The sequence below is a fragment of the Gadus morhua genome, chromosome 15, assembly GCF_902167405.1.
Source record: "Gadus morhua chromosome 15, gadMor3.0, whole genome shotgun sequence".
Lineage (NCBI taxonomy): Eukaryota > Metazoa > Chordata > Actinopteri > Gadiformes > Gadidae > Gadus > Gadus morhua.
In genome coordinates, this window is record NC_044062.1 from 28,255,952 (window position 1) to 28,281,398 (window position 25,447).

General features: G+C 42.7%; 1 protein-coding gene across 1 annotated transcript; it reads right to left on the reverse strand.

Moving 5' to 3' along the window:
* Window positions 1–1,024: 1,024 nt before the first annotated feature.
* LOC115559755 (NLR family CARD domain-containing protein 3-like) lies at window positions 1,025–20,462 on the reverse strand. The gene is made up of 3 exons (XM_030378807.1): window positions 20,458–20,462; window positions 18,834–19,496; window positions 1,025–1,247 (listed from the first exon to the last, which is right to left on the reverse strand). Exons 1-3 carry the CDS (start codon window positions 20,460–20,462, stop codon window positions 1,025–1,027), a joined length of 891 nt encoding a protein of 296 aa, XP_030234667.1.
* Window positions 20,463–25,447: the final 4,985 nt, after the last annotated feature.

A 25,447-nucleotide genomic window follows, 5' to 3' on the forward strand; every position in this document is an offset into this window, starting at 1 on the left:
TAAGTAGACTGTACATAACACCAGCTAAATTGCACCACTTTAACCCTAACATACCTGATACCTGCTTCAAATGTAAAGACCAAAAAGGTACCTTATTTCATTGTATGTGGGAATGTCAAAAGACACTTTCTTTTTGGAGTAAGGTGGTGGACCTTGCTAGCCAAATCAGTGGCAGGAAAGTGCCTCTTAGTCCTAAATTGTGCCTATTGAATATCTATCCAGAAGACTTCACTACCTCTAAAAAAATTAGGTCTCTTCTGAATATTTGTTTTCTGGAAGCCAAACGATGTATTGCTCTCTCATGGAAATCAGATACACCCTGTGCCACATCACAATGGTTGAAGGGAATGACTTCTTACTTAGCTTTGGAAAAGATAAGTTACACAACAAAAAATAGACTTGACAAGTTTTGGGAAGTATGGAACATTTTCTACAACTTCCTTGAAAATAACAACATGGATGTTGATGGTTGGTTGGATGATAAGACGGATTGAGTATTTTTTGTTTTGTTTTGTTTTCATTTGTTCTCCCCTGTAAACAATGTAAGTTAGCAGATGTAATTTCAATGACTGTAACACACTGTCTACTGTGACAAGAACATCTATTATATGTGCTATATGTGAGAACAAATTGCATTATATGTGCCTTGTTGTGTTGTCTTGTATTGTTTGTCTGTAAAATGAACAAAATTCTTAATAAACATATGTTTAAAAAAAAAAAAAAAAAAAAAAAAAAAAAATTATTCACCTCAGGCTCCGTGAATATTGGGGGAAAAGCCTCCCTTGACCTTCGGTCTCACGGGCTATACCCCACTATTCACTTCGCCTTCTGCGGATAATTGTTAAATAATATATTCTATACATATTTATATAATATAACTCCCTTTTTGGAGAAGGTCTGACTTGGCGACCAAAAGGCTACGGCAACAAGATTTATAATTTAAAAAATGGTTGAACAAAGTGTACGAAAGTCATGGATGTGGTCATCACAGGTCCTGAGTTATAAGCTGAGTTACATAACTGTCCTAGGATGTGGAACTTGTGGTAACTGTTTGCACATTGAGTAAAACTGACCTGAGAGTTTCCAGTATACAGTGTGGACTCCCCAGTCCATCAGAGATCAGCTTTACTCCTGAATCATGCAGATCATTGGTACTCAGGTCCAGCTCTCTCAGACTAGAGGAGTTGGAGCTGAGAACTGAGGCCAGAGCTTCACAGCATCTCTCTGACAGATGACAGCCATTCAGCCTTTAAACAAAATATACAGAACATGTTAGGAACTGTGTATAAAATAACGTACCTCTTTACTTTAAACATAATGAAGGAATAGTGTTTAAATATTTTATCAGATGTTTTATTAATTTAAAGGTGCCATGGCATGAAAATCTCACTTTATGAGGTTGTCTAACATAAATATGAGTTTCCCTAGCTTGTCTATGGTCCCCCAGTGGCTAAAACTTGCGTTCGGTGTAAAACGAGCACTAGGTGTTCTGCTCGCCTTTGAAAAAAATGGAGGCTCAAGCGCGCTGATTTGGAATGTGGTTTCCTATGTCGTCACACTGCAGTAAGCTCTTCCCCTTACTCTGCCTGGCCCGCCCAGAGACTTGGCCCGCCAATGAGACACGACCGTGCGAGCGCCACATGTGTGTGTGAATACACACTGTAATGCAAGTGTTTCTTGTCGGTTCTTTGACGTCTCTTGTATTTCCACAACGAAACTGTAGTGGGGGTTATCTCAGCCATGGTTGAGAAGGCTTTGACTCCCTGAAGTACATGAACTGCGACATGCCGCCAGTTGCCGTGAGGCTCCACCGCCGCGAAGCACCACCGCCCGGCAGCGGGCAGCAGGCAGCGCGCGGCTCAGTCTACTTCAGATTGATGTGAAAGTGGAAGAACCAAAGACGTCGCAGAACCCGACGAAGTCGTTTGTGATTCATAATATTGTCTGGAGGCGCACACAGCTTTTGGCCGTGATAATATGTATTATATGATATAGATATCGATACATTATATGATATTATTTATATATAGAGCTCCAGGACTGTAACGCAAGTGTTGTACACTTCCTTGTTATTTGGATAACCGTTCTGCTTTTGGTGTTATGGCGCATAACACGTCAGACTCTCGTCTCTGGTATTTCTACAACGAGACTCGTAGTGGGGATTATCTCAGCCATGGATGTGAATTAATTGGGGGAAAGGAACTTTGGCTTTGACTCCCTCAAGAACATGAACCACGACATGGAGGAGAAAGGGATTGTTGGCGGCGAATGTCTCCCGCTTCAGCTCCGCTGAGGGACCACCGCCAAAGGCGGAGGTGCCTAAGCGCTGCCCGGCAACGATCCATTTCTCCTCCTTGTCGCGGTTCAGTCTACTTCACAGTGATGTGGACGTGGAAGAACCAGGAACGTCGGAGAACCCAACGCGGTCGTTTGAGATTCATAATATCGGCTCACACAGCTTTTGGCCGTGATAATATATATTATATGATATAGATATCTATGTAGGCTATATGATATTATTTAAATATAGAGCTCCAGGACTCCCGTGTGTTCTAGAATATTTACAGAACACGGCTAATGGTATAGAAGATTAATCGAGATTTAAAACACTTAGACTAATTTCAGAGAGAGAGAGTAAAAGAAATCGAGGGGTCCGGAACAAGAATTGAAAAAGACTTTATCGTGAAGAAAAACAACAACGACAACAGCCTGAGTGGGTTTGCAGAGTCACTGGCGAACATAGACTCCAGCTCCTCTTTATGCACATACACACATACAAGAATTTCTTTGTCACAATGGAGGTTCCCTTTGTTCCAATGGGGTTCCCACCTAGTCAATCTTCGTCTCAGCATGTTATCAACCGCGCCCTGGTCTGAGGTCAACATGGATTGACCTCGTTAGCCAAAATGACCCAAGGCTGACAGGGTGAGGTCAACATGACTTGACCCTGCAGTTCCCAGGACATTTCTGCTTACCATCTGTTATGAACTCAGGTTCTGCAAGCACAATGCTTTCCACAATTAAAAACATAAAACCTATTAATAATCATGGTTTACCATAAAATATACTCACTAATTTCTACCACACATCCCCCCTTTGTGATTACTAAGATCACAACAAAAACATAACAATCGTTTGGGTCATATTTTGCACTACATTTGATCATCATTAAAAAACCTTTCAACATGTTCAGGAATCTCAACCTGGTTTAAGGCAAAAAAGATCTTATCAAATGTCTAACATGTCTAACTAGAATTCACACATAACACAGTATTTTCAGCATGCATTGAAAATCAGCATTTCAAAATATATGACATAAAAATATGAAACTCAAAAAATGACATAATAGAAATTAAAAACTAAACTTGTCAAGAAGCTTGCATGGATTTGGATAGCTCTGATTTATCATCATGTACTGGTATATCATATAATGTGAGGGTTTGGGCACTGCAGTTGCTTCTGTTTGCAGCCATCATGCCCTGGAACCCATTAGTCCAAATGTCCATCTGTTCACACTGTCTGAAATGGTTGTGGCTCTCACTGAGAGGTCATCAGTTAAGAGAATAGGGCCTCCTTCTGATGTCCGATTCTCACATTCCGGTTTTCTTTCTAGTGTCACTCCTATCTATTTCTCCATAGAGCATCCTCTCCCACTCCCCCGACTCCTCTATGCCAGTCACCATGAGGGCCATCTCTTTAGAAAGCCTGGAAGCTATCACAGATCTGACTATGGGAATGCAGCAGCAAAAGATCAGACCCATCACTGTTAGTACTATTAGGAGCACTACTCCTATCTTTGCGAACATCAGTCCCCACATGCCAAACTTTGTTTCAAGCCATCCAAACATTCCCTGACCATGGCCTGCGTTTTCCTTTAATTCTTTTCTTAAACGTTTTAAATTGTTCATCGCAAGTGTAAATGATCCATCTGGGGCAGTATTATTTGGAATGAAGGTACAACACATTTCACCAATAAGATCACAAACTCCCCCCCTTTCTGCTAAAAGCCAATCTAAAGCCTGTCTGTTCTGCCAAGCCACAGCGCTTGTGGCTGTCAGCTGTTCGCCCAATGCAGATAATGCATCATCTGTGTAGTTAATGAACCTCTGTTGGTTGTAAAAGATATAATTGATCCATTCCGCATTTTTAGCAATTCCAATTGCTGGCAGTAGTGCCTCAAATCCTGCTGCTACTTCACTTCGTGCCTTAAATTTATCGGGTATTCCCCTGGGTTGTCCTATTTTATCAATTTGTATGTTCTCGTCTACCTCGTATGCTCTCTTCTGCCTGTTTAGGTTATTTGTTTGTAAGTTATCGACAACATCTTTTATTGATGGTAGTATTGCAATCTCCGTAACCACTTGGACTTTTGCGCATCGTCCTCTCCACATTTTAGCAAGTATGGGACGAAGAATGTTATTACCGCAAAGCCAAAACTGATCTGCCACCACTCTGTCCTGGCTCACGAATGCTCCATCACTCCACAATATTGACATGTAGTTCTCTCTAGACTTCTGTTGAGAGCCTGGTAAAAGCTGAACATTTTTAATCGCAGGTGGTTGATATACCAATCGCTTCCCGTTTATATCGAATAATGTGACATTCCAAATTATGCTACATTGTTCCTCTGGTATACTACCTACATCGCTGGCATTTTTGTTTCCTTCGTCATTTTGAAAACATTCTAATCCTTCTTCAATTTGAAAATTGGTTTGTTTTGGTCGTGTTACTTCGCCTATTTCTTGAGATAGGGTTATGTCAAATTCTCGGCATCTTTTCATGATTACATTCCATGGCATTCCATCATATTTATCTTCAAGATATTTGTCATGTTGACTCGATCCTAACAGCAGAAAACATTTCATTGAACATATAACATACTTTTTCTGATATGGAATACCTTCTGTTCGTGTTCTATTTAAGTTGACCTCTATATCATACTCCTGCTGTGTCCGTTCTTTTAAGCAAAATTCAAAATCATATTTAGTATTTACGACATACATTGCATCCTGACGATTTTTGCTACACAAATAACAGCTGTCTGCCTCTATTTGTTTTCCAGTAAATTCTACCCATTTATACCACCTATTTGCTTTGGCCTGTCTAAACAGTTGGTCAGAGGTTCTGACCCTGATGCGGCCACTGGGATCAGGTTTATATGGCTTCAGGGTCGCTGTCGAGCGGCGACCAATGCTTCTAGTTTTTTTTACCCTCCTGAATAGTTGTCTGTTCTACAAGAATCTCTTCAAGAGATATTGACGTCGATGTTAAGATCCTTGTCGCCATAGTTTCTGAATTTGCCATTGATATTGCAGTTGCCAGTGTTTCTACATTATCCTCTTTAGACATTACCATTGTGGTCACCTCTACTTTTGATAGTACTGTTGTCTGTATTATTTCACCCTGAGCAGTTACTGCTGTACCATTCGTTGTTAGTTTTATTATTAGATCACTCATGACTGTTGTTATTTCTCTAATTGGAGTTACGTTAGTGGTTGCCTCTCCAGTAGAAGTTACATTAGTGATTGCTAATATTGTTGTATCCTCTCTAATGGAAGTTTCATTACTCTTACTTGCATCTAGAGTTGAATTTAAACTCTTAGTGGTTACCAACGAATTTATCCCATTATCTCTAACCGGAGGTTGATCTACTTTATCGGTGGCAGTGGTTATATTTATTTTATCAGTATCTGGAGATTTTAGTGGATTGCTTTGATCAATCTCAACTACCTTACCCGGTTGATGTTTGGTTACACAAGGATCTTCTGCTTCTAATGTAAAATTAAACGTTCTGTTTGACATTGATTTAAAAAATATGAATTCTCTCACGTTCAATTGATAATTTCCGTTGTAGTCCCATGTTCTTCCTGACGTTACCATTAGACACCATTTCAATGAATCAAATTGGATATGTACTTTACACCTATCTTTCCTATGTGCATGTTCATAATTCTGGCGGAGGGTTAATGAACATAGGTGTTCGTCATCCGACATAACAGTAAACACAAAGTCATTGACTTGATCTTGCGGTGGTATCTGAGCATACAGGACAATTTTCCCTTTGTTGTCAACCAGTCCTGAATGATTTTGGGCCGGGTTATCCTGTGTTCCTCTCTGGCTTTCTTCAGTAGGCCTACCACCCCCTAATTCCTGGCCCTTCCAGGTTTGTGTTGTCCCCGTGGTTTCATCCTTCCTCGGGGTCTGTGCTTGTGCCAGCGGAATCTGGCACAACCCGTAAAGGATCAGAAACAGGCTCCCCGTTTTCAGCATCATCATGGTGCTGTATCTCTTGGCTCGACTGGATCTGGTCCTGGGGCAGCTGGTCAGCCCCACGTGTGTCTGCGTCTGGCTCCTCCTCCTCACGGTCGTCTCTGCTTTTGGGTTGAGCAGCTTTTGTGCAGTGGTTGAGATGATACCACGTGGCACTTCCTTCCACTTGGATGGCTGTTGGTGTTGCGCTGGTGACTTTGTATGGTCCTTCTCGTCTAGGCTCGTTCCATTTCCTCCTGAAGACTCTGAGATACACGTGGTCACCAGGCTCCACCCCCCTTGGTGGTTCCTCCTCCAACTCTGGAACTCTGCTTTTCTCCTGTTGCAAAACAAGCCTGTGTATGCCAGTTAGTTGTCCCATATAGCGTCTTAATTCAGTTTCCAATTGTTCTAACGGAGGTCCTTTATGGGGCCCCCGAATGTTAGGGGACGGCATGGGTCGTCCTGTAAGCATTTCATGCGGGGTTAGATGCGTCGTTCTGTTAGCTTGCATGCGATAACTCATTAGTGCCAGCGGTAGTGCATCAATCCAATTCAAGTTAGTACTTGCACAAATTTTGTTAATTTTTGTTTTGAGCGTCCCATTCACTCTTTCCACCATACCTTGTGATTGAGGATGGTAGACGCAGCCTAATCTTTGTTTGACATGCAGATGCTGGATTACTTGTTTTAGTGTTTTCTGAATAAAAGCAGCCCCATTGTCTGAACTTATTTCTGACGGAATTCCAAACCTTGGCATGACTTCTCTGGTTAGAAATTTGATCACTGTAGCTGCACTTTGGTCTTTTGATGGGACTGCTTCTACCCATCTGCTAAACCTGTCTATGATAACTAACATATACCTTTTACCACCTATACTTTTAATCATGTCGACATAGTCCATGACCAAATGTCTAAATGGTCCTTCAGGTGTAGGAATGTGCCCCAATGGAGTAGTGATTGTTTTCCTTACATTGTTTTTTGCACATACTCCACACTCATTTAGCTGGTAATCAATCATTGTTTGCAGATATGGTGAAGAAAAACCTTGTTTTCTAATTCTCCTCAAAACCTCCCCCCTTGCGCAATGGTCAAAGCCATGCGCATTAGTGATGAGTAACCCCAACAATGCCGTAGGCGCCAACATCATCCCGTCATGAGTTCTCCATAACCCTGCGGGGGAGCGTAGAGCACCCCTTTTCAGCCACATGTTCTGCTCATAGACACCAGCTTTCTCCTGCATGCGGACAATGTCGTCCTCAGTAGGCGCGGCCTCAGGCATGGATAATACTGATTGGATTGCCCTGCAGCTGTCCGAAGCTACTTTTGCAGCCTCGTCTGCGGCGGTATTTCCTTTCGTGATATTATCAATGCCCTTTCTATGCGCTCGACATTTGATTATCGCCACTTGTTTTGGCAGCATCAACGCCGACATCAATTCCACAATTTGATTACAATGCAATATGGGAGATCCATCAGTTTTCTTAAACCCCCTCATTTTCCACACTGCCCCGAACAAATGACACACGCCGTGCGCATATGCAGAGTCTGTGTAGATGTTCACCGATCTGCCCGCTCCCTCTTGACAAGCCGCTGTAAGAGCCTTCAACTCAGCCAGCTGTGCTGAGCATGGCTGTGCGCACTGCGAACTATGAACAACAGCGAATGTGTGGTCCGGATTCTGTCTAACCACTGCAAAACCTGCATGGTTACCCAAATGATCTCTGAAACATGATCCATCCACAAAGAAATCCTCTTCTGCCCCAACCATGGGCTCAGACAATAGATCGGGCCTCAGTTTAGTAAAAGTGAGAGAATCAGCCACACAGTCATGTGGTGTGCCTTCAAAATCATGTGGAACTCTGTCTGCTGGATTCACCGTGAAACATCTTTCTATAGTTACATCTGGAAATGTTAGTAATGCCAAATAATCCAATAACCTAGCGTCCGTTAACACAAACTTTCCTTTCTCAATCAACTCTGTGATTTTGTGATGTGTCCGAATCGTCACCGGATACCCCATTGTGATGGATGAGGCCTTGTCATAGGCATATTGTACTGCAGCCAAACCTTGGTAACATGGTGGGTAGCCCTGTGCTACCGCATCCAACTTTGTGCTGTAGTATGCTATTGGTTGACTCCGCCTACCAACACACAAGTCCTGCATTAACACTGCTGATGCATAGCCCTGACTCCTATTAGCTACATACAACAGGAACGGCTTGGTGTAATCTGGAATTGCCAATGTGCTTGCCCCTTGCATTTCACGTTTTATGCTTTCGAATGCCGCTGATGCATCAATATTCCATGTTAACCGAGCTTGTAGGTTAGTTGTTCCTGCCTCCTTCATGATGTCTCGTAATGACGCAGTTTTTAAAGCATAGTTCTCTATCCAATCTGAACTAAACCCTGTCATCCCCAAAAAGGTCATCATGTGTCTGACTGTTTCCGGTTTGGGAGCTTTACCAATCCCTTCCAGCTGACTAGGAGCTATGGTTCTAGTTTGATGTGCTACCAACCTGCCTAGATATTCAACCTCTGTCTGACAATATTGTAATTTTTTCTCTGACACCTTGTGTCCGCCTTTTTCCAATTTTCTTAATACAGACATGGAGTCTTCGTGACATTGTTCCATTGTGGGGGAACATATCAGAAGATCATCCACATACTGTATCAGAATTCCATGCAATTCTAATTCCTCCAAATCATTTTTCAGCACTTGATTAAACAAATGTGGGGAATGTTTGAATCCTTGTGGCATCCTCGTGTATGTGTATTGTTTACCTTTGTACGTGAATGCAAATAGATATCTGCTTTCCTCCGCAAGCGGCACACTGAAAAATGCTCCACATAAGTCAATTACTGTAAAGTATTTAGCATCTGGAGGAATGTTGGTCAGCAGCGTGTGTGGATTTGGAACTTCTGCATGCATATCTTCAACAACATCATTTACAGCTCGTAGATCATGTACCAGCCGCCACTTTTCTTTGTCAGCTTTTAACACTGGAAGCAGAGGAGTGTTACAGTTGCTTTTGGTCTCTACTAGTACTCCCGCTGTTATAAGACCTTCTATGGTAGAGGCTATTCCTATCTCTGCCGCTGGTTTCATGTAATACTGCCTTCGCCATGGTAGCTTAACATTCTGTCTAGTCCGGACTACCACTGGGTTAGCTGAATGTACTAAACCCACATCTGTATCGAACCTCGACCACACCTGTCCAGGTATGGCTGCCAACATTTCTTTTCTCATCTCATTCTGCCTATCCCTTGGTTCCTCTATTGTCATCTGCCGTTGTTTTTTCTGAACCACCTCCACTGCCTGTAAGATTCCTGTCATATGCGCATAACACAGAATCTTCAAAAACTTCCCGCAACATGACATGAGAACCAACGGATTCTCTGTGTTTTCCCAAGTTTGTTGTTTTTCATTAAACATCATTTCCCCCAGATCTTTTGCTTCAAATCCCCTGTTTATCAACAATGTTACATGGGCAGCTTTGTTAGTGTCTTTAAACCAATCCTTTATCGCTGATGATTGATCTGCATCTTGTATCATCATGGCTGCTCCTTGTGGCCCAATTACTATGTACTGAGACTCTATCTCAGCTGCTTTTCCTGCCGCTTTCTCCTGCCATTCGTTTTCCAAATCTGGGTCCTGTGTTGAGTCATACATTAGAGTACAATGATATCCTATCCTTGACTCCCTTGCATTTGGGATCTGAGCCTTGATGTAGCTACCCCATTTCCCCACTGCCTCTTTTACCTGGTCCTGAATTCAACCTATCCAATACACATTTGCTGTGTCTGGCTTTGATAGAATCATTTGAGATGCTGTTCCTGCGGCTTCAATCATTATGCCCTGTGGTGTACATAATATCTGCAATCCTAATTTACACAATGCATCCCTTCCAATCAAATTAACCGGTGTAGTGTCTGATACCAAGATGGGTAGCTTGGCTGTACGTCCGTACAGTTTTAGCATTACTGGAGCTGTCATAGGTATTAACTGCGTGTGTCCCGAGAATCCTACAGTTTTAGCGAATTTTCCTGCCATGGGGAGGTGAGAGGCATATTTTGAACCTACGCAAGTGTAAGTGGCTCCAGTATCAGCCATCATTGGCGTGCCTCTATCATTTATCAGAACCTGCAGTATTGGTTCCTCATCAGCTTGTTTTGTGATTGCTACAAGCTGACCCTCCCCCTGTGGATTCTCTGGGCACCCCTAGTATCCCTGACCCATGAAGGGGCCCTGCTGTCCCCGGTTGTAGCTCCCTTGAACTTGCCTCCCCTGATAACCGTTACCCTGTCCTTGCTGGGATGGAAAAGGGTTAGTCAAACAATTTTTCTTAGTATGTCCCTCCTGGTTGCACCCATAACATATTAAAGGACCTTTGCGATATCCTTGGAATCCTTGCTGTTGATTATTTCTATTCTGTCCTTGGGACCCCTGTTGCTGATTATTTCTATACTGTCCCTGGGACCCCTTGTTGTGATTCTGTTTGTTCCCACCCATTGGGTTCCCATTGTTATGTGTGTGTATATTTATGGCAGGTGGAGTGGGTGACCATTGGCTCTGAGGCTGTTGTACTGGGGGGGAGAATGCCTGTTGAGGAGGTTGGGTTTGTGGTGCGCCCTGCTGGACGGCTTGCAGTATTGTATCAACAGACTCGGAAACAACTGCTTGTTTTTTCTTCTCCTTTTCTCTTTTTGTGAGTTCTTCCAACTGAAGCTGGGATAGCTTCCTCTGCACCTCTTTACTTTGTTCCTGTATTTTATGTTCATTTTGCCGATATTTGTCCACTGCATGAACCACATGATCGCAAAAGTCTCTGTGAGATTTATTTGTAACCAGTCCAACCACATCATCTAGCTTGACTTTGATTGAGCTAGGTAGAATCTCCATCACAGAGTTTCTGAACATGACCGAAAACACAGGATGGATCTCAGGATCCTCATTCGTCTCCAAGCGCCATCTGTCCACTTGTGCCTGGAGGTAGGATGCAGGATTCTCTGTGTCATTGATGGGGAGGCCTCTCATGTTTTTATGATCGATATGGGTAGGGAACTCCCTTCTGAGTGTGGCCCACATCGCCACTCTGTAGCGATCAAGTGAAAATCCATCGAGCATTACGTCCATTATATCCAACCCTCCATTCCTCAGTACAGACTCCATTTTAGTTAACCCCAATACTCTTGCCAACAGAGCTTTCAGGTCCCCCACTGCCATTAGCTTTCCCACTGTGAGTTCCTCAAATGTTCTAATCCATTTAGACGCCCCGTTATGTATGTTAGGGAGTTTAGAAATGACTCCCTCCAAGTCCTGTGAGCCCTACGGTTGATAGTAGACCTGTTGTCCTTTGACTAAAATAGGAAAAATTCCTGGGACGGTGTTGGGTGCCTTTTTTCCTCTTTGTGATTTCCTTAGTTTCTCATCTAACTCGAGTGGTGTGAGGCTTGGTAATGATGTACTGCAGCCAGGCTCCTCTGCCCCTGGGCTCCAACTACACCCCTCCCCCCTTGGGTCATTACTCTCTCTTAGCTTCCTCTGAGTCTTTGTCCAATTTACTGTCCTCTTTCCTCTCTTTTTCTTTCCCGGGGAAGGCCCCTCGCAAACCTGCGCATAGCCATCTTTCACATCTTCATTACTTTCGTCAATACCACTTGCCCCATCCTCGTCCTCACCTTCCTCATCACACGAATTAATTTCAGCATTGCTACACTCTTCCCTTTGTTTCCTAATCCCCTCGTAACAGTCCATGTGTATGGGTGCGCCCCTCCTCCCCTGTGTGTTACATTTATTATCTCCTTCCTCTAGTGTGACTTCCCCTTTAATTTCTACGTTGCCAGTTAACAGTGGATACATTTTAGTTGGTTTGTATGGCGGTGGCTCAAGCTTCAGAGGCAAAGGTTGAGCCTCTTCTTGCTTTGTGATTATTTTCCTGGCCACTCGTTGTAACGCGCGCCACCTCTCTCCCTCCTCTTCGAACAAAGCTAACACTAACTTTTCCCTGTCTCTCTTCTCCAAAGCCTTTTTACCACTTCTGTTTGGTTTGTAGTTCCTTATTACTACCTCCATGTCCCTACACATTGTCTGATCAAAAGTCCCTCCCGCGGGCCAAATTGTGCCTGATTTAACTGTCCGCTTCTCCCACTTCTCAGAAATTCGTTTGATCTCATTTCTGAGGAGTGGATTGTCTCTACTCAAAACTTCTACCGCTGTTGGTGGCATTTTTAATTATTACTTTATTTATTCTTTTCCGAAATACACTATTTATTAATACAATTTATTTGAGTTTATTCTACTAGTTAGTTTGAATACTTTACTATCTCTAAGCTACAAACGTGAACTCCCCCTGCGCTCGTCTCCCTCCCTGCTTTGCAGGCTCCTGCTCGTCCCCTGTGTGTTTGCTCGTGCACGTGCAGTTAGTCAGCGCGATGTCAAAGAAGATTTACACATTTATTCAATACTTCAACAAATTGACTATTCTCTATCCGTCTAGTTTATTTATGATTATCAACTACTTCAAACAAATTAACTATTCTCTGTCCGCCTAATTTATTTATGACAGAATCAACAACAACAATAAAAAATGAACCGGGTCGTAAAAACCTCCGAGGTGAGTTAATCCTAACACGACTTAAATACAGACAATAAGCCGGTTCATACAATTTTCTTTATCTTTATTAAAAATGTCCGAATTGTTTGTAATAAATTACAAATAAAAAGTTGACCGAGCGTAGAAACTGGCCTTTTGATTAAAATATGAACGGTCGGATGGTACTCCAAACAACAAGCCTATTCCTCCAAAACAATGGCTGAATACATAAACACTCGACCAGATCACGAACAAACAAGAGACTTCTCAGAATACCAACTCAAACGGTACCCCAACCAAGAACCTTATCTATTCAAAAGTACGAGAGTCTGCTTTCTCAGAAAATGCCAACATCGGATCTAGAAATTCACCAGTCGACATCCCAAGCAAACCTCTCTAAAATAAAACGCGAGAGTCTGCTTTCTCAGAAAATGCCAACATCGAATGTCGACATCCCAAGCAAACCTCTCTAAAATAAAAATGAATTCATCGACGGCAATGAATTCCAACCCAACTTTCTGGGATACACTTTGTCATCCAACAGGTACTTCAATCGACCTGTGGACCTGTTACTGTCCTATTGGAACTTTTCCACTAATTCGATCCTCTAGAATACAGACACAGGACTTTATAGGTCTATTTGACCAAAACCTCAAAACTCAAAATAACAACAATTTGTATCAAAAATATAGAGCCACACAGCGTCTTGGTCATTTAGAACCACAGAGCGCGAATGGCCAATGTGCGCGCGCACGTCAATCTCTTCCGGAGCTCCCGTCTCTCTCTCTCTCTCTTTAGGTTTGTTTGACTGAAGAGACACTTTTACCCGTTCACCAAGCGTTCAGACGGGGCAAAAACAGATCAACCAACCATTAAATTAGTGGTAAGCCAACTTACCGGGAATAGTTTTGTGCGCTTGGTTGTGTGATTCGTCCGCGCCCCGCCTTGCAGCCCGGCAGTTGGGCTGTCTCTTTCCAGTCCTGGTCGCGACGCCAATTTATAGAAGATTAATCGAGATTTAAAACACTTAGACTAATTTCAGAGAGAGAGAGTAAAAGAAATCGAGGGGTCCGGAACAAGAATTGAAAAAGACTTTATCGTGAAGAAAAACAACAACGACAACAGCCTGAGTGGGTTTGCAGAGTCACTGGCGAACATAGACTCCAGCTCCTCTTTATGCACATACACACATACAAGAATTTCTTTGTCACAATGGAGGTTCCCTTTGTTCCAATGGGGTTCCCACCTAGTCAATCTTCGTCTCAGCATGTTATCAACCGCGCCCTGGTCTGAGGTCAACATGGATTGACCTCGTTAGCCAAAATGACCCAAGGCTGACAGGGTGAGGTCAACATGACTTGACCCTGCAGTTCCCAGGACATTTCTGCTTACCATCTGTTATGAACTCAGGTTCTGCAAGCACAATGCTTTCCACAATTAAAAACATAAAACCTATTAATAATCATGGTTTACCATAAAATATACTCACTAATTTCTACCACAATGGCTGTGTGCGCCTCGCCATTGCGATACATCCACTGTAAACAGAGCGCATGGTACCGTGGCTGCAAGCTGCTCAGGGCCACACCCCCACCCTCCTCCTTGACCCGCCTCGCTCCTCCTCATTTGCATTATAGCTACAGACACCAAAACAGCGCATTTGGGGGAAGCTCAATGTGCGACTGGCTCGGAGTGGCTGTAACTCTGCACCACGGCTGAATTTCGGGAACGTCTTTGAATACTGTGTTAGTGGCCCACTAATACCTATATTAAAGCATCCATAAAATAGCATGTCATGGCACCTTTAACTAATATATACTATTCAATACATTAGATCCTTAAATATTAATTCAATATTTGATGTAAAATGTTGAATATTGAAAAGGAGCTGTTTTGTAGTGTTTTAAAATGGTTTTGTATATTCATGTTACTTTTATTTTAGTATTATGTATATTGTAGTTTGTGTATTGTCAAAGTTTGTAGCAGAACTACAGAGATGTTTTGTATATTATCATACCTTTTCTAGAATAATGTATATTGTGTTGTGTATTTTAATACATTATTATGCGTCATTAAATTACCTAGATTAATTGTATATTATCTATATACAGGTCATACTCAGAAAATTAGAATATCGTGCAAAAGTTCATTTATTTCAGTAATTCAACTTAAAAGGCCAAACTAATACATTATTTAGACTCATTACATGCAAAGTGATATTCCAAGCCTTTATTTGTTATAATTTTGAAGATTATTGCATTCAATTTTTGAAAACCCCAAATTCAAAATCTCAGAAAATTAGAATATTGTGAAAAGGTCCCATATTGTAGGCTCAAAGTGTCACATTCTAATGAGCTAATTAATCCAAAACACCTGAAAAGAGTTCCTGAGCCTTTAAATGGTCTCTCAGCCTGCTTCAGTAGGATTCACTATCATGGGGAAGACTGCTGACCTGACAGTTGTGCAGAAAACCATCATTGACACCCTCCACAAGGAGGGAAAGCCTCAGAAGGTAATTGCCAAAGAAATTGGATGTTCGCAAAGTGCTGTATCAAAGCACATTAATAGAAAGTTAATTGGAAGGGCAAACTTAGGAAGAAAAAGGTGCACAAGCAGCAGGGATGACCGCAGCCTGGAAGGGATTGTGCGCAAAAGGCCTGCCAAAAGTGTTGGAGAGCTGCACAAGGATTGGACTGCTGGGGTGAGTGCATCAAGAGCCACCACACACAGACAAATCTGTGAAAGGGGCTTTAAATGTCGTATTCCTCTTGTCAAACCGCTCCTGAACAAAAAACAACGTCAGAAGCGTCATACCTGGGCTGAAGAAAAAAATAACTGGTGTGTTGCTCATTGGTCCAAAGTCCTCTTTGAGATCAATGAGAACAAATTTTGCATCTCATTTGGAAAGCAAGGTCCCAGAGTCTGGAGAAAGATTGGAGAGGCACAGAATGCAAGATGCTTGAAGTCCAGTGTGAAGTTTCCACAGTCTGTGTTGGTTTGGGGAGCCATGTCATCTGCTGGTGTTGGTCCACTGTGCTTTATTAAGACCAGAGTCAACGCAGCCGTCTACCAGGACATTTTAGAGCACTTCATGCTTTCTTCAGCGCACCATCTTAATGGGGATGCTGACTTCATTTTCCAGCAGGACATGGCACCTGCCCACACTGCCAAAACTACAAAAAACTGGTTTGATGACCATGGGATTACTGTCCTTGACTGGCCAGCAAACTCGCCTGACCTAAACCCCATAGAGAATCTATGGGGCATTGCCAAGAGAAAGATGAAAGACATGAGACCGAACAATGTCAAAGAGCTGAAGGCCGCTATTGAAGCATCCTGGACATCCATAACACCTCAGCAGTGCCACAGGCTGATAGCATCCATGCCACGCCGCATTAAGGCAGTAATTCATGCATAAGGGGCCCCAACCAAGTACTGAGTACATATGCATAATTAAAATTTTCATAGGGCCAACATTTCTTTATTTAAAATTATTTTTTTATTGATTTCATGTAATATTCAAATTTTCTGAGAGTTAGAATTTTGGTTTTTCATAAACTGTAAGCCATAATCTTCAAAATGATAACAAATAAAGGCTTGGAATATCTCACTTTGCATGTAATGAGTCTACATAATGTATTAGTATGACCTTTTAAGTTGAATTACTGAAATAAATGAACTTTAGCACGATATTCTAATTTTCAGAGTATGACCTGTATATAGTATATTAGTGTATGCTACGCTCAAATCTCCTAAAATGGCGCAATTTGATTGGTTTGCTATCTCGGGATATTGGGCAATAACCCATGATTGAGGTCTCAAACTCTGGATATTGTTTTCAGCGCAATATGTCCCGCTTTTCAAGTGTTTCAGAGGGAAAAATACAAGAAATTCAACAAAATGCTTTCCCTCAAAACACATCTTGTTTATTTTAGGAGCGTTCACATGTAGTATATATTAAAACAATTATTCACCTCAGGCTCCGTGAATAGTGGGGGAAAAGCCTCCCTTGACCTTCGGTCTCGGGCGCTATTCCCCACTATTCACTTTGCCTTCAGCGAATAATTGTTAAATAATATATTCTATATATATTTATTAGGGCTGTAACGATACGCATATCGAAACCGAAATCGCGACACTCAGAGCCACGAACTTGTCTCGCGGTGTGAGAAGGCAGAAGCGCGATACGCCCTTTCTAACTCTCCGGTCAAATTGTCTGATTGAAATTTGCTAATAATTTGTCTAAATAATAGTCTGCTGACACCGCCCCCTCTTATCGATGCCGTAATTATGCGACGAGATGCCCTCTCTGTGATGACAGCTCTCCGTGGCTACGGAGGATTGCATTTCTCCTCAGCCGTCAAGTCCTCATATCCGATATCAACAACATTTATCCAGAGTGGGCCAAGCGCGAAAAAAATTGCCTTTGTGATCCCTGTCTCTATTGTTTTGTGTGATTTGACCGGCAGTTTGTCTGCTTATAGGTCGGAATGAAGCGGCCACCGATTATTGACAGGATGGGTACTTTATTCAACCGGACTCGTTCGCTTCTTCACTAGACGCACACGCTACCGCTCGCTCTCCTCGCTCGTCCACTCACTCGCTGACGTCACTCACACGCACACACATACGCACACTGCCATTCTCGCGCACGCACATAGGCCTACGCTACTCGTAACACTATGCCTCGTTATTGCGACGTTCGTGTTAGACGTTCATGTTTTTTCCCATCCATTGAAAGTTAGGATATTAAACATGATGCATTCTATAAGGCCTCATTATTTAAGCTACATAGTCTAATAAGAAGCGCTAATAGGATATTTGACTAAACCAACCAAACTAGTTGAGGGTTTTTGCCTACCTGCAAGCATCCTCCAACTGCAATCTTTGGTTATTTATTTATTAATTTAGCTATACTTTAACAGTATTCTTTCTGTTCAAATCTGTTCAGTGTTCCAAATTATTTGTTATTAAATGTTACATTAAGTTAATTGTTATATTGTTGTTTGAATAAAATGCTTTTTAAATGTAAAAAATCGTGGGATGTATCGAACCGTCGGTCAAAAATCGTGATACAAACCGAATCGTGAGTTGGTGTATCGTTACAGCCCTAATATTTATATTGTATAACTACCTTTTTGGTGGAAGTCTGACTTTGCGACCAAAAGGCTACGGCAACGAGGTGTATGTGGAGCTCTCTCTGGGCAGTGGTTGACTGTGGTGTCCGAGAGAAAGTTTAGCTTTTTGGAAACTTTTGATATAACGCTACAATGTGTGTGGATGGTGAAGCTCCGTCGAAACAGAGAGTTATTTAATAACCTCTTCCGAATAAGGGTTAGGCTTCCCGGACACCTATAGTATATCACTATGGTATGCGGCGGATTTCATATACAACATTCTTTATTATAACGCTCATAACAGTAACACAACGACGGTACTAAGAAAGTATTATTAAATTGACGTTGGCCGTAACCATGGGAATAACAAGCCTCCCTCTTTTCTGAAACTCTAAAAAAGCATTTTTCTTAAATCGCAAATCGTTCGAGTTCCATCGGAAACAATGGGCTCACTTAATCTATATATAAAAAAATTGTAAGAGCGACGTGCTTTGCTTGCTTAAGCTTGTTCATCTCTGTGCCCTCTCGCCTTCATACAACGTGTGTATTCTTGACACGATTGTACCTCTCAACGGTAGATTATAAGAGATCAGCCCCAACAGGAAGTTAACAAAGCTGCGTTAATTGCGTAAATATTTTGTAACGCTTTAAATCTTTCAAAAAAATGTAAATATGAATATGTTAATTTTTACAGCATTAATGTTATCATAACTATTATATTCAAGAATGATGTATATTGTTTTTTTGTGTATTGAAATACATGTTATAAGTGAACGTACACAGATTTTTTGTTTGTTAATTGAACTTCTATATTCTAGTATTATGTACATTGTGTTGTGTGTAATGTGATACATGTTATTAGTGAACTTACAGAGATGTTGTGGAGGCTTTGACCACTGGCAGCAGCCTCAGAAGACCCTCCTCTGAAGCAGAGTATTTCTTCAGGTCAAACATGTTCAGCTCCTTTTCTGATGACAGTAAGATGAAGACCAGAGCTGACCACTGAGCAGGAGAGAGAGATTCTCTGGAGAGACTTCCTGATGTCAGGAACTGTTGGATCTCCTCCACTAGAGAACGGTCGTTCAGCTCATTCAGACAGTGGAACAGATTGATGCTTTTCTCTGTAGAGAGATCTCCACCTATCTTCTCCTTGATGTAGGACACCGTTTCCTCATTGGATATTGATCTACTTCCTGTCTGTCCCAGTAGACCACCTAGGAGAATCTGATTGTTCTCCAGAGAGAGGCCCATGAGGAAGCGGAGGAACAAGTCCAGGTGTCCATTCTCACTCTGTAAGGCCTTGTCCACACCACTCTGGTAGAGGCTGGTTTTCTTTGTAAAAAAACATAACCACAGGGGTTCTGGTTGCCCTGCGAGCAGATTGACCCCAGTGTCGATGAAGGACAAAAATACATAAAGGGCAGCCAGAAACTCCTGGATGCTCAGATGGACAAAGCAGAACACCTTGTCCTGGTACAGCACACACTCCTCTTTAAAGATCTGGGTGAACACTCCTGAGTACACTGAGGCTGCTCTGATATCGATACCAGACTCTGCCAGGTCTGCCTCGTAGAAGATCAGGTTGCCTTTCTCCAGCTGGTTAAAAGCCAGATTTCCCAGAGAAACAATGATCTCCCTGCTCTCTGAACTCCAGTGTGGATCTGTTTCAGCACTGCCATGATACTTCCTGTCCCCCTGTATGGACTGAACCCTCAGGAAGTGGCTGTACATCTGAGTCACGGTCTTGGGCATCTCTTCTTTTCTCTGGGATGTTTTGAAGAAGTCCTCCAGAACTGTAGCAGTGATCAGACAGAAGACTGGGATGTGGCACATGATGTGGAGGCTTCGTGATTTTTTGACGTGGGAGATGATTGTGCTGGCCAGCGTCTCCTCTCTGAATCTCTTCCTGAAGAACTCCTCCTTCTGTGGGTCGGTGAACCCTCTCACCTCTGTCACCATGTCAACACAATCAGCAGGGATCTGATTGGCTGCTGCAGGGCGTGCGGTTATCCAGATGTGGGCGGAGGGAAGCAAGTGGCCCCTGATGAGGTTTGTCAGCAGCACGTCCACTGAGGTGGACTTTGTGACATCAGTCCAGATGGAGTTGTTCTGGAATTCCAGAGGAAGTCGACACTCATCCACACCATCGAAGATGAAGACAACTTGGTACCGGTTGAATCTGCAGATTCCTGCTTCTTTGTTCTCAATAAAGAAGTGATGAAGAAGTTCCACCAAGCTAAACTCTTTCCCTTTCAGTAAATTCAGCTCTCTGAAAGTGATTAGAAATGTGAAGTGTATGTCATGGTTGGCTTTGCCTTCAGCCCAGTCCAGAGTAAACTTCTGTGTTAAGACAGTTTTCCCAATGCCGGCTACTCCAGTTGTCATTATTGTCCCGATTGGTTGATCTTGTCCAGGTAAGGGTTTAAAGATGTCCTCACTCTGATTGTTGTTTCCTCCTTGGCTGTTTTTCTGGAAGCTGTTTCAATCAGTCTGACCTCATGTTCCTTATTGAACTCCCCAGTGCCTCTCTCTGTGATGTAGAGCTCTGTGTAGATCTCATTCAGAGGTCTTTGCTCCCCTGCTTTAGGGATTCCCTCAAACACACATGTGAACTTCTTCTTCAAATGAGACTTGATTTTATGTTGGCACTCGACAGCATCAGATCCTGAATGAGAAAACAACAAAAGACATCAGTTAGTGGATGGTGTCATCATGGGACACATTTCAATTAGTCTTGTTAAATGATCAACTTCATGATATTTAGTGGCTGGCAGTATATTGTTTAAGATTCTTTAGCCTGATAGCCCACAATAACCATACATACTGTATCTGGATCCAACCATTTAATCCTCAAGGGGAACCATATTTCAACATAGAAGATTTAGAAATGTTTGAATCTGAACAGAACAGAGTATTTTCTGCCCTCCAAAATAAGTCTCTTACCGCCCCACAGTGTGTCAGCCAGGTCCGCCTGGTTCATCTCCATCAGGCAGAGCTTTGTGATGTCTACCACTCCCTCTATGGCACGCCTCCTCTGCTCTTTGTTCCTCCTCCCTCTGACCCTCTGAGCCTTGTGGGGAATGAAGGAAGGGAACCTCTTCAGCCCTCTGGAACAGAACAAGCATCAATGTGAAAGCAGCAGGCAGTCTGATATTTATATTACCGTACAAATGTTAGTTCACTTGGTGGATATAAAGACTTATAACAAAATGATCACAAGGAGAGGATGACTTGAATGAAGTGCATTTATTGCATAAAAATAAATGAACTTTGTAAAACATAGCACATCATCAATGCAGTAGAGCTGTCATACTTCCTCTATAATCCCATTTGAAAGGCATTCCATATTATTTTTAATATTCTAATTATATTCTAATTTGTAACACAAATATTTAGCTTATTATTAATACTTACTGTACCTATATACTGTATACACAGGCTTATGCATTGTCAATGCCACTATTAAGCGGTCTGTCCACTAGAGGTCATTCTACTAATACGGGCGGCACTAGCTCAGGAGGTAGAGCGGGTTGGCTGGTAACCGCAAGGTTGCTAGTTCGATCCCCGGCTCCTCCTAGCGTGTGTCGAGGTGTCCCTGAGCAAGGCACCTAACCCTAACTGCTCCCGACGAGCTGGCTGTCGCCTTGCATGGCTGACTCCGCTGTTGGTGTATGAATGTGTGTATGAATGGGTGATTGTGTGGCAATATTGTAAAGCGCTTTGGGTGGCCACTGGTTACAGATAAAGCGCTATATAAATGCAGACCATAATAAACATTTATTTCTTATAACGGCACCTCTCGATGGCGTTAATATAATTAGCTGTCAGTGGAGATGGAGCGACTAAACACTCACGTTGTAAGATCCTTACATTGAACGAGATTATTTGTTGTGATTTTTTCACACAATTAAAGGCCCACTATGCAACTTTTTTAGCCAAAATTACATTAAGTATGCAGGTTGAGAGTTATGCTGATGGTTCTGCATCCATTTCTGGGTCGATTGGTGGGTGTGTCATTTACCCATGTGGCCTCTCCGGTGAAAAAGCGCATATGCAACTTGCTCTGTTCGGACCGACACAATCCGGATGTGACGCAGCGGAAGTGTCCTCGAAAATGTAGTCAGATTGTAGTTTCGAAAATGCTTTACGGCACAGACACACACCCAAACATGATACCGGCTAGATATGAACAGCCAGTTGCGAGGCAATTGTTGCATTCATCATGGATCAATCGACTGATAAGGGACCCAAGAGGCGACCGTCGGTGGAACAAAAGAAGAATGGACCAGAAAAGAGATCAGACACGAGTGAAAGGGGAACTATGCAACTTTTTTGGCTTGATTTACCTTAATATAACAGGCTAAGAGTCATTGCGATGGTTCTATTATAATTTTTTTTTCGATTGTTCGTTGTTTCGACTCACCCTTGCGCATCTTGGCGGAGAAAAGGAATATGTTTCTGCCGGCGACCCGCCGCCCACTCTCGCGTGAGTCTCGGGTCTCGCGAAGTAACGAATTGCTTTACGGCACAGACCCCCAAACACGGAACCGGCTCGATATAAACCCAAGTCACTAAGGGATTGTTATATTCATCATAGATCAGCCGACTAAAAAGAGACAGAGAAACCCAATGTCGGAGGAACAGAAGAAGAGAAAAGGGAGACTGACCGGCAGAGAGGCCAGACACGAGTAAACGTTGGGCAAGCTTTTCAGGAATAGCGTGAACTGAAAGGAAAAGAAGGCTGCAAATCAGACGCCGATCCGGCCGTGTTGCTTTTGAAATTGAAAGTACCCTTGGGTGGCCTTTGTCTTCGTGGTATTCTTGATGTTGATAGTCTCTGTATAAATGTGTTTGCTCAACCATTTTGTTGTGAGCCCTGTAAAAATTGTTTTCTCGACCGTTTTGTTGTGAGCCCTGTATGTTTCTAGCTTGCTTGGTTGCAACCATATAAACACCTTTGTTTCCATGGGTGTTTTGCTGTTCGTCTGTCTCGTCCCCCAGATACAGACTGAATCCCCGAATCCAGGTTCTTGTTTATTTAGATTATTATGTTGGCCAAACCTCTTACACTGATTGTTCTGTTCAACCTAAGATAAAACAATTATAATCTAGGATATAAATTCTCCCCGTCAACTATAAAAAAGGATGGATTTATGTTTATTGCAATACAAATACACCCTTTTAAAAATGTATAACCTTGCCTACACTTTATGAACATCTACTTCGGACATGGCTCCACGCATTCGCCGGCTTCTTTGAAAACAAATGCACATGGCTCGCGTAGAAGTGCATGGGGAAGGGTCGTCAACGAGTTGTTACGACAGTGTTGTGAAATATCTACTACGAAGCTGTAGGGGGCGCTGTGTAGAGAAATGTGCGTGCCAAAACCAAGAAAACAGCGAAGAAATGCCCGAAGTTGCATAGTGGGCCTTTAAGTAACATATTGAGTTGAATGGGAATGTATACACACAGCACGATTTCAGTTTTGCGAAAAGGCGACATAAATTGTATTCACACCAAGGTCGATATTTTTAAGGCTCTCACCAGTCAACCAGGGCTGGCGATTGCTATAAGCCATGGTTTCTCAACGGGAGCGGTACCGCCCCCTGGGGGGCGTTCGCACAACCTAGGGGGGCGCTGGGAACGTGATTCAATTTCTCGGGGGGGATTTTAAACTTTCATTGTTTTAATTTTTTTTGGGTGAAAAAATAGGCTACCTGAAATAAATAGCCTATTTTCATTCATTGGTTTCTAACCCCTCTACCGTCTCAGCTACTTTTTACTGTCTATGCGCAGTGGAACAGTGATCAAATACAGCGTGTTCGGTCCTGCACACGCCTGGACTCCCGTAACATCAGCTATCGTCATGATCTCTATAGTAATGCTGCTAAACATAACCCAAGTTTGCGGGTTAACAGTTCAATAACCAACATAACACAATCAAACATGGCCGATAGCAAGAAAAATATATCAAATTTTGTTTCATTTTGTTTTCCTCCTTCCTCTTGCTGTTGTTCAGTTCCAGCTGCTCTGAGCGTCGCCTCCACGAAAAGACCGTTGCATTTCAAATACAAAATATATAGGCCTTATTAGGCCTCTGCGCGCGATCTGTTTTCCCCGTGTCCGCGGTGCCCGTGGTTCCCGGGCCATTCATTCATTTGTTTACGGGGCACGGCGGGAGTCGCAGGAGTGGTCGCCCAAGGTCAAGGTGCCCGGGCCGCAGGGTGCCGCGGCCCAGGCACGACGGGAGACGTGGTGGCCGGGAGGTCGCGGGAGCGCCCGCACCGCGGTCACGGTGAATGAATGTTTAATCCAACCACTTCTTCCTCAACTCTTCTTTCTTGTCAAATAGACCTCTCTCTCTCTCTCTCTCTCTCTCTCTCTCTCTCTCTCTCTCTCTCTCTCTCTCTCTCTCTCTCTCTCTCTCTCTCTCTCTCTCTCTCTCTCTCTCTCTCTCTCTCTCTCTCTCTCTCTCTCTCTCTCTCTCTCTCTCTCTCTCTCTCCCTCCCTCCCGCTTTGGAAGTTTGATTGGGTTTATTACAATGATGGACAGTGCTGTTGGCCAATCAGAGGTGAGAAATTTGCATGTCATGGATATTAATTAATATTTTTTTATTCATATTCACAAAACCGACTCATTGCTCATTGCTATTAGTGACCAACCCAAAATCAATGAAAAACTATGCATTGACAACTTTAAGCAATATAACACGAGTGTGAGTGGGGTTGTTAGTTTATTTATATTTTTTTATGGGGGGGGGGGGGGGGTTAGGGTCAGGGTCAGGGTCAGGGTCAGGGTAAGGTCAAGGGGGCGTTCGCCCAAAAAAGGATGAGAACCACTGCTATAAGCGAACTAGGCGATTGCCTTCGATAAAAAATGGGTTGGGGGCGCCCTCTAGTGGCGCCCTTAATTCCCACTTACCATAGAATTAGAACAACAAGCGAAATAAAACATCTTTATTAAACATGATCATCCTAGGGCGCCCCCTCAGCCACACGTTTACTTTTCAACCAGATTATTCGATTTAATTGATGATTTTTGTGGGGGGGAGGGGCAAGTGCTGCGTCAATTTTTAAGGTGAATAGAAATGCCAACTGCTCAACTTTAGTTATTGAAGATAGGCAAAGAACTACAAGAACTTCACTCGTTTAATTTTGTAGTGGCACGTAGAGTATCCATAATAGCACATAGAATGTATAGTTAATCCAAAAAGCTATTAAATCTTCAACAAAATATGCAGATACTGTCAAATCGGTTCCAGGGAGTATATAGGGATTATTAATGTTGTTTTTGATGGTGTTACGAGTATTCGAATATTCGCTCGGAAAAACCAACGAACAGCCTGAAAAATGGCATTCGGGCCAGCCCTATAATTAAACATTAAGACACCTGCATGTTGTCTTAATGTGTTCTTCTGAAACCCATCCCCCATCACAACTAATGCCGCGTTTCCACTGCAGGGTGCGGAACGGTTTTGTTCGCAA

Bases quoted from the DNA above. Each gene is read 5' to 3' on its own strand.
- LOC115559755 (XM_030378807.1), bottom strand. The intron at 1,248-18,833 runs GTAAGTTCACTA...TTTTGTTTAAAG, and splicing joins AAAGCCTCCACAACATCTCT to GCTGAATGGCTGTCATCTGT.